General features: G+C 41.8%; 1 protein-coding gene across 1 annotated transcript in view; it reads right to left on the bottom strand.

Moving 5' to 3' along the window:
• Positions 1-7,710: 7,710 nt before the first annotated feature.
• LOC124606540 (nuclease SbcCD subunit C-like) overlaps positions 7,711-20,237 on the bottom strand; it is a 134,088-nt gene continuing 121,561 nt past the window's right edge. The window contains exon 5 of the mRNA XM_047138525.1: positions 7,711-7,890. Coding sequence (XP_046994481.1) covers positions 7,711-7,890 — 180 coding nt within the window. The remainder of the gene's footprint in view (positions 7,891-20,237) is intronic.

Raw genomic sequence — 20,237 nt, 5'->3', positions numbered from 1 at the left:
CTATGCATACAAAATTGTAGTGTTTATTACTATGTAGCTTCCTAATATCAGCCGGTATCTGATGTGGCGGTATGTTGGTACAACTGTAAATTGTATGTGATTTGTCACTAAGCAGAGACACTGCGAGTCGAAAACTGTGACACTCAGTATGGTCTTTCTCCTTTCTTCAGCAGCAATTATTTCTCTTAAGTTTACTTAATATTTCTACTGCAAGACTGCACTGGACTTGGGGTATGTTTTGGAAGGCGACAGGCGATTTACGGCCCTGACAGCAATCACTTTAACTAATAAACCTCGCACTTGAATACCTGCCCCATGCGTCCGCTAAACTGATTTTGCCTTTTAACTGTATTTGTTGCTGATAGCCTCCTTTGGAGGTTATCACGGTTACCAGAAACTAAATGAATTTGAATGCTGAAATAGTATTAATGAAATGATAGGCCTGCCATTACTTTTGTCAATTATTGATGGGTGATTAATATATCAAAACTGGACAGTTATTATAATAGTTGTACCATACGTTTATTGATTAAAAATTGGATAACAATATACATTAAGGCTGATTACAAAAATCAAACACGACCTGACTGCAGCACAAATATACATCGAACAGTTAACAACCCTGTGTGGCGGCTGGTTGGCAAAGACTAAGCTCCGTCTGATTGATTTACTTTGACTCAAAATATGGATAACTCCATCTGAAATTATCTAACACTGAATATAGAGAGCATGGTGGATTTATTCTACGCAGAAGCTGTACCATGCTGGTGCAGTTGAAAACAAGTGGTGAGACTGTGATCTTGTTTTCCCTAACAAGGTGGAGCAGCGATACAGCACCTCTTTTCTGGATGTGCGGCGCTGTCCCAAGTGGCAGTAGTGGTTCAAGCGTCTGCAGAGCACCGATATCCGGCGCCTGTAATTCCCTATTGCCGGCACGAAAAATCCAAAGCTGCGGCTGGCGATCTGTTAGACGGATCGCAGTCACTCTCTAATGAAGTCCTGAAATCTCGGCAGACTCCATCGCGTAACATTCCCGTTCACTGGTCACGCACCAATTTGACTCACTTATACGGCGGTGCGCACGAGGAGATCAACGTCAGAGCGTAGACTTGTCACGAATAAGATTGCCCACAGCACAGCGAGTTTTCCGAGATGACTGAGGTCTAAATTGTCGGTACAGTAGAGCCCCCACCACAGGCTCCCCAGTCAAGACAAATGCCAGTGCAAAGACACGCCCAGGACAAGTACCCCTAGTGCAACCCACGTATAACACAAATCGAGACCACAATCCTCTCCAGACTGGAGACTGAATCAGAAGACCCACTCCAGCCCGGATTATGAATCGGAAGACCAGGTTTCTCTTGCCCTCACTTCCCATCAAACCTCGGTAAACTGCCCGAAAGCACTCACGCAGCCTGTCCAGTCCCAAGAAAAAACAAATTAATAATGATTTTATTAAGCAATATTTGTCAGATAAAATGAGCGGAGAACAATTGTCACTTCTTGAAGTTAGAAGCCTCGGAGTTTAAACATTGAGAAACCCTAGTGGAGGATATTTGTGAAGGGGAGAGAGAGAAGACGCATACGATCAAAAGCCGGTCGGAGTGGCCGAGTGGTTCTAGGCGCTACAGTCTGGAACCACGCGACTGCTACGGTCGCAGGTTCGAATCCTGCCTCGGGCATGGATGTGTGTGATGTCTTTAGGTTCGTTAGGTTTAAGTATTTCTAAGTTCTAGGGGACTGATGACCTCAGAAGTTAAGTCCCATAGTGCTCAGAGACATTTGAACCATTTTGAACCATACGATCAAGACACGCACATTAAGACATTAGTTGAACCGCAGTTGGACGACAACCGAAGTTTTCCGTATGTTATGTAAAGTAGGGACCTCCAGTAGCCCGCCAGATCACAGACTAAACACGTGATGGAACTATTTGAGACTGTGCCATGGGATACAAACCCTGACGTCAACTTTCCAGTGTACGTAAGTGGGAACATCGAGTGGAAACCTCTAGCAGAAATCAAAGCGAGGGTCAGCCGCGACTTAAACGGTATATAAGAGATAAAATGAGAAGAGTCAGAATGATGGAGAATTCTGGTGGAGTAGTCCGATGGAGGAGTCCGAAAGCAGTAGTACGCCAGTCCACCGCGCAACATGAGTACGCAGAAGTGATATCCGCAGCGAGAAGTCGGTGATCAGATCTGGAGACACACACAGCAACTGCAAGATAACTAATCATTATCTATTCTGGGGAATAGCTCTGAACAGAGACGTTCTGTCTTTGTCTCAGGGAACAGCTAGCCATTTGTAGCTTCGTAATTAACATGAACAATTTACGGAATATGTAATTGTCTCTTGTAAGCTTAGTCGAGTGGCCTGCTGATAAAGAGTAAACTGAGTCTGATAAGTAGTGCAGAAAGGGGTTAGGAACTGTCACCTCTTTTATTAGTTATCAAAGAGAATAAATTTATTACTTAAATGAATACTGAATTCTTCAGCATACCCAGCCTGCCATTAATCCTAAAAGATTACCACTGTAACGAATTACCACCCTGTCTACCTCGGAGAGCTTTCTCCCTCTCATCTCCGACAATAAAGGTGGACACTTAAACAACCCTCAGATTGTCGTCAACGTTCCGATCACACTACAAAACTGTGCCGGGACGCGGCAGACCATCACCCGCAAAGGTTTCGTGCATGTCTCTACTAGCCGGCTAGTCTTAATCGAAGTAAACAATATGCTTCTCTGTTCAGGAGAAGCAGCCAATCGTTGACTCGCAAATTCCCGCGCAGAGAGGAGATGTTGTACTGCTGACGGGCAGTAATGCTTCAATATTTTCACTCTTCACATTTGCGTCCGTTTTTAATAATTAGTTTCTGTGGAGATGTGTTTCCTTCAGTGGGTCTCGCAATTTCGGCTCAACTAAAAGAAAAATAAAGAAAGTACGTAACTGCATAATACTCATAGTTTACCACCTGAATGTTTACTTGGAGCTTATAACACACAATTGACTAATCCAAGCCTGCAGGTCGAGGTATCTACAGCAGAATTCGTCAAAGAACCAGTGAAACCTCTGGTTTAGACTCTCCATTGTAGACCCCACAACACTGAAACAACTGTGCTGAGCCCTTACGAGTGAGTTTAGTTGCCTTCCCCACTTCCACCAGTCTCTGGAAATAATCGAGAATACTCTCAGAATCTAGACGATTGATGTCTATGGCGCTATTGAGAGCGACAGTCTGCTTCAAATGACTGCAACCCATACTTTCCAGTGCTCCGAGGATGGTATTTTCCACCTGCTGGATAATTTCGCTCGGCATATGCATCGATACACTTTAAGTTCGTTCCTTTCCTGCTGTTTTAATAAAAAGGAACACATCACGCACCTTGCTTTCAAGCTGCCTGCAGCTGACAGTTCTTTCTCTTCACTTTGTGACAATTTGCACCTTGAAAAAGGACCGAGCGGCAGCACTATGGGACTTAATTCTGAGGTCATCAGTCCCCTAGAACTTGGAACTACTTAAACCTAACTAACCTAAGGACATCACACACATCCATGCCCAAGGCAGGATTCGAACCTGCGACCATAGTGCTCAGAGCCATTTGAACCTTGAAAAAGGAGAGAAAATTGCTTGAGGAGGAGACTGAAAGCCACCGACTCAGCTCCATTATCTTCGGAGAAAGGAAAAACTCTGGCCCGTTTATGTACAGGTCGTTTTACCTCATAAAAGTGAAACAGTTCCTGATCTAGGCACCACCCCCAAGTGACCATTTGGTGTCAGATCGCAGTGCTCTGAGCCATTTGAACCATTTTTTTCAGCATTCTTCTGCAATACCACATTCCAAAGATGCTCATCTGTTCTAGTCTGAGCTGTTTATCGTTTACATTCCACTTCCGTATAAGAGTACTGTCTAGACGAATACCTACAGAAAATAGTCCGCAGTTCACAGCGGCCGTATGAGGCGGATCAACTGTTGCCAGTTCAGCATCGAAGTGTTTGGAGACAGCAGTCAGTTACTCCATCGGGATACGTCAATGGCCGCAATTACGTAGCTACGTGAACTTGCAAGGACAGAAACAAGTAAAAGAATTAAGGACATTGACCGAAGTCAAAAGCTGGATACTGACTACGTCTACACACAAGCACATAAAGAACTAAACTAGCGACAATGCACATGCCACCAGATCTCATGATATTTGTGAGTTTCAGTGGACAGCAGGACATTCTGTTCTGTCGTTTAAGAGTACTCAAAATCCACCCAAAAGAGTCCCTTTAAAGAAGCTAAAAATATCTTTGAAAATCATGTGCCGTGTCGAACGACACGCTCGATTACCACGCCACCACAGATTCTTTCCGAGTACAGTGTCGTACTTGTGTCACGAGAGGACGAGCAGCGCGGGCCCATGATGGACATGAGTTTTGCCGTAGCTGAGTGGGGCGCAGGCGTGGACGGAGAAAGTCGGTCACCTGGAGCGACGGTAAATGGCAACATATTCTGAGGCCGGTACTGCATCGCATTGCCCGAGGCTGGTTTGGTGCATCGGCCGAGGTGTCAGTAACGGCGGACTGGGCCTAAGGTTTTTGGAGTGGTCAGTTGGAGGAATGACCCGATGAACACTGTTCCAAGGCGGACCCAAGTCCAAGGGCCTCAAGTAGTTGGTGAACGGGACAGCTACCGGACGAGACGATGGTCAGTACGTGCGGTGTTGCTGTGTGGAGTTACAGCCTGGTGCTGCGGTTGCTATCTTTTCTGGATAGACACGTAGCAGCTCCAATGGAGACAAAGGAACGGCTTTGGCCTCTGATAAGGAGTACTAGCTGAGTGCTTTTGAGACTTATGGTGACGTCCGGGTGGCGTTGTGACTGAGGCTGTTGTTGCCAGATAAAACGGCTATCGTCCAGCCACAATGGTGGGTTCTGTGATCGGTCTGGAAGCTAGCTCATTGGACCTACAACATTTGAAATATTAGTTCACTTTATTACATGAGTGAATAAAAAGGTATACTTAACATTATACAGCCATTTGCCAGGAGTACTTGATAATTTATGACTGTCAGTGATTGTTAAAGCATCCCTTGATGCACTAATTCCGTAAATGTTCTCTTGCGGTATAATATTCAACATTTACCAAAGTACATTTACGTCTGAGATTTGAATAACTCTGTAACGCTGCTCAATGATGTTAACTAATTCAGCTGAAGTCAAGGACCAGGAGAGAGTGCTCTCGAGCTCGGCTCTATGTTGACCTCCGTACGAGGGTGCTGCTGTGCTGAGACTGAAGGTGTGTCGCCTTCGGCCTCACTCATTCATCGTTACGTCTGTAGTATCGATGCGCGTTGGCAACTTTGGTGTGGCGCCGCAGTCTCTCGACGATACCGCAGAAGTGGAGCACCGTGTTCCGTGTGAACCGTGCATTCAGTGTAGCCACTTGTAAACTTGCTGCTCAGCCGTTTGTGGATGACGTGTAGCTAGTTGCTTGTTTTTTTTTTTTATGACATGTAGGGTGAGCGACAGTGTGATCTGCGAGGCAGAGACGGCATAATTGTGTTATTTCACCCTGTGGGCACGATTTAGTGCATTAAGTAGAAACAGAGTCTTTGTTGCTGTGAGTGCAAAACTTGGTGACTCCAGTGGCCTTAAGAGTTAATTGTGTTATTGATTTTACGTGACGGAGTCTGTGGCTCACTCTTGTTGTATTAATATTTTGTTATTTCTGCTACGAATGAGCTGCTAGGTATGTTACTGTATGAGTAGTTATTCAGAAATGAGCGTGGCTAGGTTTGTACTGGTGTGGGTAGCCAGTGTTTTAGTTGCCTGGTGACGGTTGTAATACCAGATCAAGGTGTAATTAGACGTAATATTCCGTGATCCTAGATAAGGTTAAGTATTCTTTGGCATAATAGGTTTTATAGTTTTTATTTCTGGAGATGGCCGAGTGTCAGCCACTTAAGTCATTATGTTGTTGCCCAGCTATCTGCATGGGCAAGATTGAAATTGTTGTTGATTTCGAATTTATTCTGTTATTGTTATAAGGATAATAGTTCTGTTGCTTAATTTATCCATAATTAAAATTCATTTGTATTACAGAAATACGTCTTTTGTTTTGTTGTAGGTGGTTTTCTGTTCTGTTATTTGAAGTTTAGATGCTTACTGAAATAACGGCTACACTGAGCCTCGTGTCTGCACAACGTCTTTCCTCTCCTCTCCACTTTAGTTCTCCATCACGGTCATGAAGCGGTTCAAATTTTGAAAATATTTTTCTTTTTAGAATTCCTCATCGTAGCCAGCATATTGTGTGATAAATTCTACGCTTATTTAACGAGCTGCATAACTATGATATACAACTCTGATACCCAATATCCAAGGTTGCAAAAGCGAACCCTCTACTAAAGAGGAGTAGTTGCTGTACAAGGTAGATGGCTTCTCCGCTAGCGACTGATATGCTCACAGGGTGTTATTTCCTCTCCTTGAACTTAATTTCGCTTTCTAAACTCCTCCTTGCTTACCTTTACTGGTTGCTCAATGTACAGACTGAATATCATAAGGGATAGTGTAGTGGGACGCGAAATTGAAGCGTCACCCATCCACCAGTGTCAGCCCAGTTTGCAGGTGAATATAAGTTTACTTTAGTTTTGTTTATGTAATTTTTGTAATATTTGTGAATTGTCTAAAGTTTTGTATTTATTTTTGTTTCATGTACGGAGAGGGCGGCGCAACGAACGGAGACAGCATCTTCGGTGCCGGGACCAGACAGAAAATTGCTGGCCACTATACGTCGCGGGTCGACAGCCAAAGAGCGACAGAAGATTCTGAAACCGATTTGTTGCGTCGTGCTTCTAAAAATTGAAAATGAATAATTTGTAATGTTTTGTACAACAATGACGTCGTAGAGAGTTTAATCTCATTGATAATGTTAGTTTTGTCTCGTCAAGGCTCAGGTTCACGTCTGTATGTAGGAAGATAATAAACTAGTGGATGCTACTAGAGTTGAAATACGTGTTCTGAGGATTTATTTATGAAGAATTATGTGAATGAATTAATAATATATTTGACAAGATTATTGAATTTTGATAGCGTTCATCGCGATTTCGAATCTCAAAAAGTTTATTCAATGTGGTTCTAATATCGATTAAATCAGATAACGTGTATCAATATAATTTCTGAGGAGAAACAAACGTCATCTAAAATTGAAAAGTTTTACGCAAACCAATTGGACTGAGTGACGTAATTCTGTGCATACGACTCAAATGATGTTTTACAGTTTCGTTCAAGAACCATTCTGAGACAATTTAAAAAGAATATAGATAATTTTGAAGTGTGTTGTAACTAACGTAGGTGACGAAGTCTGCACATGGTCATATGTCGAAATGAAAATCATTTAAACAAATCTATACGTCGTTACACTACACCGTGGCGACCTTATAAACAGGACTTGTGTGCAACTAAGGCACACAGGTACGAAACAATTAAAACATCAAGAGTCCTTCGGAAGTCCACGCGAGTTTTCGTGGAGCCTTCACCAGCCAGCGGCGACTTCGCGGGTGTGGGCATCTGACGGAGCGCAGCCAAGCAGTACGGTCACGCAGTTATTCCACGAGAAGGCGCATCTGTTGGGCAGCAGCTGAACGCTGCAAACCCCGACAACCCTTTTTCTCCCTGAACTAACAGGCCCAGTACGTCAGCTGGGGGGCGTTCCTCCGGCTGGTATTAGAGGTGTTGCTGAGGGCTTCGCCTGTCAACGGTGGGCCGGGCGTGGTTGCAGCCAGTGACGTCTCCGGTGTTCGACTCAGCGTCCTGCCGGTTGCGGAAGCGGGGTCGCAGCATCTCAGCGGCTGCATCGTCGGCTGTTACATCTGCAGCCCATAGCAGCACACTGATAATCGAGAACTACAAATTACAATATTAGTGTCCGGTGAGTCTGTTTTAAGTTGGAAGTGGTGTGTTGTATGTAGGGAGTGTGCTTTTATAGGATTGTTGATTACAAGTCTGCGTGTGTAACTAGTTAATATCTTACAATAATGTCGGGAAGTGAAATGTCAGACGAAGAGCAATCCATGTCCGATAGGAGCATGAGATCCCTTTTCAGGGCGATCGCTAAATTAAAACAATCTAACGGGGATTTTCTGGCTGAATTAAAACAGTCTAACGAAGAATCTACTGCTAGATTAAAACAGTCTAACGAAGAATCTTCTGCTAGATTAAAAGAGGAACTAAAACAGGAATTAAAACAGTCTAACGAAGAATGTATGACTAGATTAAAACAGTCCAACGACGAATCTACGGCTAGATTAAAAGAGGAACTAAAGGGGAGCTAACAAAGTCGACAGACAGGTTACAGGAACATCTTAATGAAAGCAGTCGAGAATTAAGTGATAAAATAGAGGCTTCTAAAGTTGAAATGCAGGAAAAACTAGTAGGACTTAGTAATTGTAAAAGGTTAGAAGAACATATCCAAAATCACGTGAGGAAAAAGCTCGCATGCGAAATGATATTATTGACTTAACCGAGAGACTAGATAATGTCAATATCTTAGTTGTAAATGAAATAGAGAAAAATAACGATAAGTTACGAGATCAATTTTCTATGCAAACAGAAACTGTTCGTAGAGAATTATTAGAATCTATTAAAGAGGTTTCTACCAAACCTGTAGAGATTTCTTCAATAGATAATGTAGAATTAGAGATACTAACTCATCGAGTAGAAAAAGATCATACTGAAATAGAAAACATGAAATATTTAATTACAGAAATATGCAGTAACCTAGAAACTTCCAAAGATAATAACATTGATGAAGGTACAGAGCGTTCACATCGTGAACACAGTGAAGAATCGATATTAGCTAATCGTGTATCCAATACAGAAATGCGAATACAGGAAATTACTAAACGGTTATCGGAATTAGATAATAATGAAAACATTTCAAGTAGTAGAAGCAATAACGTAATCAGACACAACAGTCGCATCGAGTTTGCTAGCTTGGACGCCAACAATGCGAATAAAGAAATCATGGCAAGCCAATCCGATGCAACTCCGTCTCTGCAATCTAAACAAAATCCAACTATGTCTCTCGCAGAATGTTTGGATGATATAACGACAAATTCAAATGTAGGAAGTCGATTTCCTGTATTCAAACCAGGAGGCGAACTTCACCCTATAATCTTTATAAGAGCTTTTGAAACTTCATTATGTCCTAAATGGAGTAATGAGAAACGGATTCAATTTGTAATAGGACATTTAGAAGCAGAAGCTGCGGAATGGGCAGTACTGCATAGAACTGAATTTGGGGACTGGGATGATTTTGTTAAGCAGTTTAAACAAAATTATTGGTCAAGAGGAAAGCAACAACACTTAACTTTAGAGTTGTTAGACCCTCCTCCTTATTCTAAACGATGGAGAGGTTATAGAAATTATTTCAAATGGCATTTAAACCGTGCTAAATTAATTGAAGAACCAATTATTGAAAGTCATCTAATACGAGTCCTGATTAGTAGGTTACCGTATTACATAAGTGAAAGAAAAATCTTATTCTACGAATTGTCTATCCGAACAAGAAAAGGAAGAGTTGGAATCTTTGTTGTTAGAACTTAGAGCCGTCTTCTCAGATGAACCGGGGAGAATTAAAGATTACGTTTGTAAACTTAAGATTAAAGATCAAAAACCATTCTTTAAGAAACCTTATCCTATTCCAGTAAAATTCAAAGAACCGGCTAGTAGAGAAATAAGTAAGATGCTAGAACAAAACATTATCGAACGATCATGTAGCGCTTTTAACAGTCCTCTGTGGGTAGTTAAGAAAGCTACTGGTGGGGTACGACTGGTTCTGGATGCCCGTGAATTAAATAAAATTATAGAGATGGAAAGAGACAGACCTATTCCTATGGAGGACGTACTTCTTAAGATTGCTGGTTCTCGTTATGAGTACAATGGATTTAACTGCTGGCTACCATCTAGTAATATTACACCCGGATTCACGGCAATATACGGCTTTTCTTTTTGAAGGCAGATCATATCAGTTCCAAGTTTTACCTTTTGGACTTAATATATCAGTGTCAACTTTTATTAGGGCATTAGATTCTGCTTTGGGTCAGCAATTATTACAAAAGATTATTTTATATGTAGATGATATTTTCGTAGCCACTAAAACGTGGGAAGAACACGTAACGATATTACGGGAATTGTTTAACCGTTTAATTGATAGAGGAATTACTTTAAAATTATCTAAGTCTTACTTCGGAAAGGAGGAAGTGAGATTTTTGGGGCATATAGTGGACAGTAAAGGTATTAGGCCAGACCCAGCACATATTGAAGCTATTGCTCGATGCCCGAGTCCTAGAAATCGGAAACAACTGAAATCATTCTTAGGAATGGTAGGATTTCTGAGAAGGTTTCTTCCAGAGCAGGATATTGTTAATCCTAAATTACTGGATTTATTAAAAGATAAGTCAGTATGGCTCTGGGGAAAAGAGGAAGAGGAAGTTTTTAATAAGATAAAAGGAGCGTTAACAGAAGCCAAAATGTTATACCACCCAGATTTCAAGCAGGACTTTTGCATGTGTACGGATGCCTCTGATTATGGTGTGTCTTGCGTAATATTCCAAGGTGATCTGACCAATGAAAAGGGATTGTATCGGCCTATTGGATTCGCTAGTAGAACTTTAACTAAACATGAAAGAAATTATTTTGTAACCGAGAAGGAAGCTCTCGCAGTGGTATGGGGTTTTCAACGATTTAGAGGATTATTAATGGGATGAAAAACAATTGTATATACTGATCATCAGGCTTTAACCTTTTTGAACAATTGTCGGTTACTTCACCGTAGATTGTTACGTTGGGTATTATGCTTGCAAGAATTTCAATACGAGATTAGGTATATAAAAGGATCTCAAAATGTAGTTTCGGATGATTTGTCGAGACTTCCAGTAGGAATGCAGAATATTAACATTGCAGAAGAACCAGGAACAAATTACCATGTTTATTTCCTTTTAACTCAGGAGATCGAACGTAAGGTTAAACGGATAGTAACTGCTATTAGATGCAATCAAAGAAATGACGATCAATATAGGTGAGCCTTTACTAGCTGCTCTACCTTGGCCACCAGTAAATGAGATCCAACAATGCATCCCAGACGAAAAAGTTTGTGAACAGATTGTTAAAAATGCTGAACGGAGAATTAAAAGTTGTAATCAACACGCTATAGAACCCTCATTTCAGGTAGGAGATCTTGTGTTAGTACGGTCTCATCCTAAAAGTTCGAAGAACAATAAGGAATGTAGAAAATTCTTCTTTATCTTTGAAGGTCCATATGTTGTACATAAGATTGTACATCCCAAATCGTTACTTCTTATGGAACCTTCATCAGGTGTAATTAAAGGATTATATAGTGTTGATGAAATGAAACCCTTCATTCCTAAATAAGTTAATATTTAGTATATGTTACATACGGAAGAGCGTTCATAGTTTATTTATGTGAAGTTTTCGTGATAGTTACGTGTTATTTTAAAGAAATGACAGGAAGCTTAAACAAGTGTTCTACAATAATCTACCGGTACTCCAAAAAGAGAAAGGTAACTAAAAGGGGATTTATATGGAAGAAATTTTGTTATTAGGTCAGAAGGAATTTTGTATATTTTTATATTTACTCGGATAGTAGGAACCAAAGGGGATGGTTAATAATTTTAGGGACCATGGGCGTCCAGAGCTATATGGCTCACGAGAACATAGCAGAGTGCCTTTAATAGAGATTTGTAATAGTGTTAATATAGAACACACCAAACGGGGCTCTCTCGCTTGGTTCTCCTAAATAAATTGCCATTACCCAACAAGGTGTCCGAAGGTAAAGAAAGCCGTGCCGAGATTCTAAAGAAAGTTTTGCTTGATTTCTTCTTGACCTCAGGCATAAACAGGGCATTAGGGAAAAGAATGACGTAAAGTAAATAGTACTATTAGTTATTGTGAGAAACTTATTAGTAATATACATTTTTGGAAAGAATAACTCTAGTAAACGAATAAAACTGAAACTAATCTATCACAATTTGAACGCTCTGTCCTAACGTAACAACGTTAAAGAACGTTCTAAATTAGTATTTACTAGCAACTATTAAATGAAAAGGAGTAATCTCCATATATTCGGTTATGAATTACTATAATAGCACAATTAAGAGTAAATGACAAATAGTCACAACAATATCGTAGTAAAAGGATTAAATCTATCTAAGAGCAAGAACTCTAGATTACGTAAAATGTGAGGAAAATGTATTAACAGTCAAATATTGTACATAGAAAAAGTTTTATTTTCGGTTAAAACCTGACAAACTGAGCTTGTGGGTGGGGTATGTAGTGGGACGCGAAATTGAAGCGTCACCCATCCACCAGTGTCAGCCCAGTTTGCAGGTGAATATAAGTTTAATTTAGTTTTGTTTATGTAATTTTTGTAATATTTGTGAATTGTATAAAGTTTTGTATTTATTTTTATGTTTCATGTACGGAGAGGGCGGCGCAACGAACGGAGACAGCATCTTCGGTGTCGGGACCAGACAGAAAATTGCTGGCCACTATACGTCGCGGGTCGACAGCCAAAGAGCGACAGAAGATTCTGAAACCGATTTGTTGCGTCGTGCTTCTAAAAATTGAAAATGAATAATTTGTAATGTTTTGTACAACAATGACGTCGTAGAGAGTTTAATCTTATTGATAATGTTAGTTTTGTCTCGTCAAGGCTCAGGTTCACGTCTGTATGTAGGAAGATAATAAACTAGTGGATGCTACTAAAGTTGAAATACGTGTTCTGAGGATTTATTTATGAAGAATTATGTGAATGAATTAATAATATATTTGACAAGATTATTGAATTTTGATAGCGTTCATCGCGACTTTGAATCTCAAAAAGTTTATTCAATGTGGTTCTAATATCGATTAAATCAGATAACGTGTATCAATATAATTTCTGAGGAGAAACAAACGTCATCTAAAATTGAAAAGTTTTACGCAAACCAATTGGACTGAGTGACGTAATTCTGTGCATACGACTCAAATGATGTTTTACAGTTTCGTTCAAGAACCATTCTGAGACAATTTAAAAAGAATATAGATAATTTTGAAGTGTGTTGTAACTAACGTAGGTGACGAAGTCTGCACATGGTCATATGTCGAAATGAAAATCATTTAAACAAATCTATACGTCGTTACACTACAATAGGCTATTACCATGTCCCTCTCCCTTCTCAATGACCGCTTCCATTTCACGTCCTTCGACTCATACATGCTGTTGGTTTCTGTACAAGTTACAGGTAACCTAGCAGTCCTTTTATTTTATCCCTGCTACCTTCAAAGTATCAATCAGTATTGTTAAACGCTGCCTATAAATGTACAAATGTTAGCAATGGAGGTTTAGCTTTCATCAGTCTGTCTTCTGAGATAAGACATGGGGTCAGTATCGTCTTACGTATCTCTTCATTTCTGCGGAGTAGAAAGTGATCTTCACCGAGGTTGGCTTCTACCAGTTCTTTTTTTTCATTCTCCTGAAAATAATTCCTGTAAATATTTTGGAACTGTGGCTTATTAAACAGCTGATCAAGTGGTATTCACACCTGACAGGAACCTTCCTTTATTGGAAATGGAGTTATTAAATTCTGCTTGAAATCTATTTCACATTTCTTGCGCAATAGATGGAGTAGTTTTGTTATGGCTGGCCCCCGAAGGATCGGAATAATTCTGTAAAAATTTCGTCTGTTTCAGGGGCCTTACTTCCACTTTGCAGTTTCAGTGATCTGCCAAATTCTTCTTGCACTATCGTGTCTTACATAATATTTGCACCTATTTCCTCCTCTCTTTTTATAATAATGTCCTCAACTTTGCTTCCGTTGTGTAGACCCTCCGCATACCGGTTGGTCAGTAACAGTCTAAAAACCTTGTAAGGGTTCAGTAGGGGAGGTTGCGCTGAAAAATAATTGTTCAGAAAAACATTCGATACGTTGCGCCGTTTCCGAGATGTTTAGCATCGAAGTTAGCCAATCAGGTCGTCGGACGGGCAAATCCAAGCAGCCTGCCAGAATGCGCGTTGCCAAATGTGGTTTTCGTTTGATTTCCTCAAGTCGAACGAACTTAGCGTTTGCTCACCTAGATAAAATCTATCCCTTCCAAAAAGACACATTTTAACTGGTAATGAGCATTACAATATGTGTTAATGCACGGGCCGACATATGTGGGTGCATTACCGGGGTTTAGTGCGAGAAAGTGTTTGAATTTGCGCGCCGGAAGACGTGATTGGCTAAAGTCATTGCGAAATAATTCGATAACGGGGCTATCAATGTTTTTTCTTGACAACTTGACAAACCGTCCCCCCCCCCCCCCCCCCCCCCGACCCTGCAAAACCCTTACTAGCTTTTCAGACTGTTTCTTACCAGCCTCCACACTTCAACTTGTGCTTCATTGTTTAGCACTGGCTTTTTAATGTGAGCTCTTGATATTGATGGAGCTGGTCTTCTTTTCGATTTTTCTGTAGGTGAAACCTATCGTTCATCTATCCAAGCATGTTTCCACAGTCGTCTAGCCCTTTTTGGTTAGCCATTTTGCATTTAGACGCATATAAATGAATGGACAAACGATTTAACATGTCCTACAAATTAAAACTGACAAAAATAATGAAAAGTTACAGAAAATCAGATTTCTGAATATAAAAATTGTTAAACAAACAGTAAAAGGCACCAGAAGAGATGAGACAACAGGAGATGACATAATGAAAAGTAAGAAAAAGAAGTTCACTTTGACAAAGAGCTCAATGGAGTGCAAAATTTAACATGCCATTGTAAAAGATGTCAGGAAGTTCAAATCAGGAACAAAGATCGTGAAGAAGTTTAAAACATTTGTCAATAGTTCAGAAGCTTATAATTTTATTACCACCTATTTATTACCACTGTCAGCCATCTAGTTTGCGTGCACAGCGCGGATGCTACTGACACATCAGGCTGGAATGCTAAGTAGTTCAACGATTGCATCGAAGAGCGATCCTAATTCAGGTTCGGCTAAAGCCGATACACTATCTGCTTCGAGAACGATCTGGAGCATGTGCAGTGATCGGACCTGCCTGCTTGGCTTTAGTGCACCGGACACAGCGTTCAATTTCACATAGAATATCTTCATGTGCCTAATTATACTAGCTCTTCGTTCCATTTTGTCTCAAAGTTATTCATTCCTTACACGATCAGTTCATCTTCAACAGTCTCCTGTTAGAGAAGATTTCAAAGATTTCTTATCGTTCCATTTCTGTCTTTCTGGTTGTTCACCGTCTGCGCTCATAAAGAGCTGTAGCCCAGACAGAACCTTTTATGAAACTTTTCTGGTCGCTTTTTAATGTTGGTACTTGTTCATAGAACGCCCCCTTACCTTGTGGAATCCTTGCTGCAATGCCTTTTCCGCATATTTTTTCTTTATCTCTTCTAGTTCCGAGAAAACAAAACTCCCGTGCCCAAGTTTAATAATTAGCGCCCTCCAGCATCGAAATCTGCTGCGCGTAGCATTACCTCAGTTTCCTTTTGGTTTATGTGAATATTATAGGCATCAACTAGCACAGGTTCCATTTCAATAAGCTATAGACTCAGTTTCTGTTCATTTTCGGCGTCTAGAACTGTTTCATCAGCGAATTACAATACGCCGATTTTATGTCTGGGACAAGCAACAGTTAAAAGTATCTCAGAACGAACGACATTTTTTGGATGTGATTTTATCAATTTTTGAAGGTCTGTGACCTCTGCGCTTTGCAGAGGCAGTAAACAGTTCGGAAAAGAGACTCGTAACAAATCGCGGAGAGACAATGTCATGATGAAGCCCTGGGAGGGGATGGGTAGGACCGTGAGAGGACCTGCCAACGCAGCCAGCTGTGAGCTTCCCCCTCTCCCCCCCACCCATACCCGCCTTCCTCTCCCCCACAAACACACACATACGCGCCTTAGGCTCGCCTGGGAAGTTCCGCTTGCGTGTCGAGAGTGGTGTGTGTGTGTGAGTTTGTGTGTGTCTGTGTGTGTATATGCCCTAACACAGAGGGCAGGGCAAGGCAAACTGCGACACCTGCTGCTCTAGAGTTGCTACTTGTCTGCAAACAAGAAGCGAGTCTCCTGAGAGCAGGAGACAATCGAGGCAGCTGGTGCGAAATCCTTACCTGGAGAAACAAGACGCGTTCACAAGTGTTTAGATTAGGGCGAGTGAAGATAGCTCACAGAAGTGCCTGTGCTTGTGGCGTGCTGTCTAAGAAGTGTTTCAATGTGCTTCTCGCGTTCCGCAATGTACTTTTTTGCCCATAGACTGTTTTGAGTCATAAGAACGTTTCTGTTACTTTGTGATAATTAGCTACGAAGACTGAAATTTCGGTGTCACCTAAAGACGTTCATTCAGAACGAAACCGGTTACGGCGTAATAAACATACTAGTCTCTATAGAATTCATATGCTCAAGGAATACTTGTAATTCATCCTTCCCGTGAGGCAATATTACAAATGTGTAGTCCACGTACCTCCAGAAGAGCGTTGGTTTAAAACTTGCCGAGTCCATTGCCCTGTCCTTGAAGTCTTCCATAAGTAAATTAACTACCGTTGGCATTCCCATAGCAACTCCGTCGGCTGCTCATAAAAATCACCATTAAACTGAAAATAAGATGACAGGTTTACTTGCTGAGGCAAAGCAGTGATGCTTTTATCAATATATTGGGTGATAAGAGACAAGAAATGCTTTAAAGGTAGTTCGGTATATCGTAGTATTTGTGCTGCTGGTTGCCCGAAATTTAATAGATTATTCATTACGCCAAGAGTAGTGAAAAAAACACAGTAAGGGATATGTTTACCAAGTGTGATTGAACTCGATCCAGTGATTTAGGAGGAGATGTGGAACATACATACGTACATAATTACGTACATCCACTTTTACTGTGTGTATGGATCTGCACGAATTTTTGATGAAACAAGAGTGAATGGAAATTGTGTTAAAGAGTGTAGTAACTTTGAATGAAAGAAGATCAATGGCTTTTACATCATAAGCAGTTCACACTCTGCTCGATGACATACACTACTGGCCATTAAAATTGCTACACCACGAAGATGACGTGCTACAGACGCAAAATTTAACCTACAGGAAGAAGATGCTGTGATATGCAAATGATTTAGCTTTTCAGAGCATTCACACAACGTTGGCGCCGGTGGCGACACCTACAACGTGCTGACATGAGGAAACTTTCCAACTGATTTCTCATAAACAAACAGCAGTTGACCGGCGTTGCCTGGTGAAACGTTGTTGTGATGCCTCGTGTAAGGAGGAGAAAAGCGTACCATCACATTTCCGACTTTGATAAAGGTCGGATTGCAGCCTATCGCGATTGCGATTTATCGTATCGCGACATTGGTGCTCGCGTTGGTTGAGATCCAAAGACTGTTAGCAGAATATTGAAACGGTGGGTTCAGGAGGGTAATACTGAACGCCGTGCTGGATCCCAACGGCCTCGTATCACTAGCAGTCGAGATGGCAGGCATCTTATCCACATGGCTGTAACCAGTGGTGTACATGTTCCGCTTTTAACCCGCCCATGCTTGCCTGATGGCCAGGCGGGCAGGCCGCCGCGCGTTGTCAACAGAACGGGCAGGCTGCTTCACTCCCAGCCAAGCCAAGCAGAACCCAACCCGGGCAGGCTACGGGAAACTTGCTTGCCTGTCGATATTACTGCTGAGCTGCGCTACGCAGCCGTTTAGTCTGCGCGCGTCATTGTCGTATTATGAACGTTAATTAAAAGTTTTTATTTTACCTGAGCACCAAAAGACAAACCCCAGCGTTATATAATTATATATGTATTAATTTCAAGTCAAAAAAATGTTGGGTTTTATTTGTACATTCTTCCTTTACGAGTATATTTCGGGCTTATTATCTATATAAATAAAAATGAATTGCCAAATGTGTTGATAAGCGTAAAACTCGAGAACGGCTGGACCAATTCGGCTTTTTTTTTTTTTTTTTTTTTTTTTTGCTGTGTTCGTAATTCTCAGGACAAGGTTTTTATGAAATAAAATTTTGGAAAATCGACCGAAAAATCGGAAAATTTGAGAAAACCTGAAAGTGCGTTTTCATTGTGTCCGTGTGTTTGTATTGGATACAATCTTCACGAAATTTTGCACACTGTACCTTGAAACCAAGAGGAAGATCACAGTCTACATAAAATTTCGTTGGGTGCATGGCAGGGGTTACTTTACCTAACGGAATTCGACAAATTGTACGTTTTTATTCCTATCTTGATGAAATTTGTCACACTTGACATTTAAAGCAGGATGAAGGGCGCTGTCTGCTTAAAATTCTGAATGGTGCATGGGGGAGGGTACTTTACTTACACACTTCTACACCAACGTACAGTTTTATTCGGATCTCGAAGAAATTTTGCACGCTTGACCATCAAGAGGAACATCACTGTCTACATAATATTTCGGACAGTGCATGGAATTGAGCACCTTACAAAAGATTTTGACATCGTTTGCGGCCTCATAAACACACGAAAACGTTTCCCATGCGGCACTTGAGCTCTGTTTCGTTCAAATGGTTCAAATGGCTCTGAGCACTATGCGACTTAACTTCTGAGGTCATCAGTCGCCTAGAACTTAGAACTAATTAAACCTAACTAACCTAAGGACATCACACACATCCATGCCCGAGGCAGGATTTGAACCTGCGACCGTAGCGAACGCTCGGTTCCGGACTGTAGCGCCTAGAACCCCACGGCCACTCCGGCCGGCTCTCTGTTTCGTTACCAACATGTCTTCGCCAGTTGTCAATTTTTTTCAATCTCACTAAAGTTCGACCTATTCATTGTGCTGCCCCCACCGTTGCGATAAATGAACTGCGGGATAACTACCTGGCTACTCTAGTCACGGTAGCTTGACAGCGCAACCTGTTGTCAGACGCAGCAAGCTGAACGGGTCCCGAGAAGCTTGGCAGGCCTGCGGGAACCCAAGTAGCCCGGGGTTGCGGGAGCCCAAGTCGGCCGCATTACCCACTATGCCTCGGTACACGCGCACTCTTGTGTTTACGTTGCGGCAGGCTGACCTGCATGAATGGTTGCAGAGGAGCTGGGGGCAAGCAAGCTGCAAGGGGAATTTGTACACCTCTAGCTGTAACAGATCGTGCAGCCACGTCTCGATCCCTGAGTCAACATCCATCTGCACGAACAGTTCGACGACGTTTGCAGCAGCATGGAGTATCAGCTCGGAGACAATGTCAGCGCCTACCCCTGACGCTGCATCACAGACAGGTGCGCCTGCGATGGTGTACTCAACGACGAACGTGGGTGCACGAATGGCAAAACGTCATTTTTCGGATGAATCCAGGTTCTGTTTACAGCATCATGACGGTCGCATCCGTGTTTGACGACATCGCGGTGAACGCACATTGGCAATTCTAATGGCCAGTTATGTATTTAACAGTGATTAAGATAAGCAATATTAATTTTCTTTGTTTGGTACTATTCAGTGAATTCTGATTATTTGTTTCGCTAATTTCATGGTAACATCCGTTTTCCTGGAGGATATGTAGATACTCTTGGGGAGGGAACTTCGAATGCTCTAAGACATCAGTTCCTGCAGAACAGCTTTACACGAGCTTCTGTTCGCCAGTCTAGCTATGGAAAGTTACACAACGTGGTAGCGTGGATCATCCGTGTTTTCGCTCGGATTCCACCTGCGGCAGGACATGATATGGCGTCCTCGACACACAGAAAGTGCTGAAGAGCCAACGCGAATGATGAGCACTCATCTGGTGCCTAGGGTCCTCAGAGACAAGTGGTTGCTGTGTCCAAGGTCATGTCCCCTTGCTCGATGATGCACAGCCTGTCCTCATTATAACAGCTGAGGTTACCTTAGGAGTCGAAAACGCATTCTCATGTTAGTGAAGCGTTCCTCAAACCTTTATGGCAACACAGGCACTAAAAGTATGGTGCTTTGTCCTGACGCTGAAATTACAAGTGGCCTGTACAGTGCAATAGAAGAGCCGGCCGCGGTGGCCGTGCGGTTCTAGGCGCTGCAGTCCGGAACCGCGGGACTGCTACGGTCGCAGGTTCGAATCCTGCTTCGGTCATGGATCTGTGTGATGTCCTTATGTTAGTTAGGTTCAAGTAGTTCAAAGTTCTAGGGGACTAACGACCTAAGATGTTAAGTCCCATGGTGCTCAGAGCCATTTGATTTGCAATAGAAGAACAAACAGATGCATGTGATAAGA

Source organism: Schistocerca americana, chromosome 3 (assembly GCF_021461395.2).
Source record: "Schistocerca americana isolate TAMUIC-IGC-003095 chromosome 3, iqSchAmer2.1, whole genome shotgun sequence".
NCBI lineage: Eukaryota > Metazoa > Arthropoda > Insecta > Orthoptera > Acrididae > Schistocerca > Schistocerca americana.
Note: the sequence above shows the minus strand (reverse complement) of the source record. Positions and strands in the feature narration are given on the sequence as shown.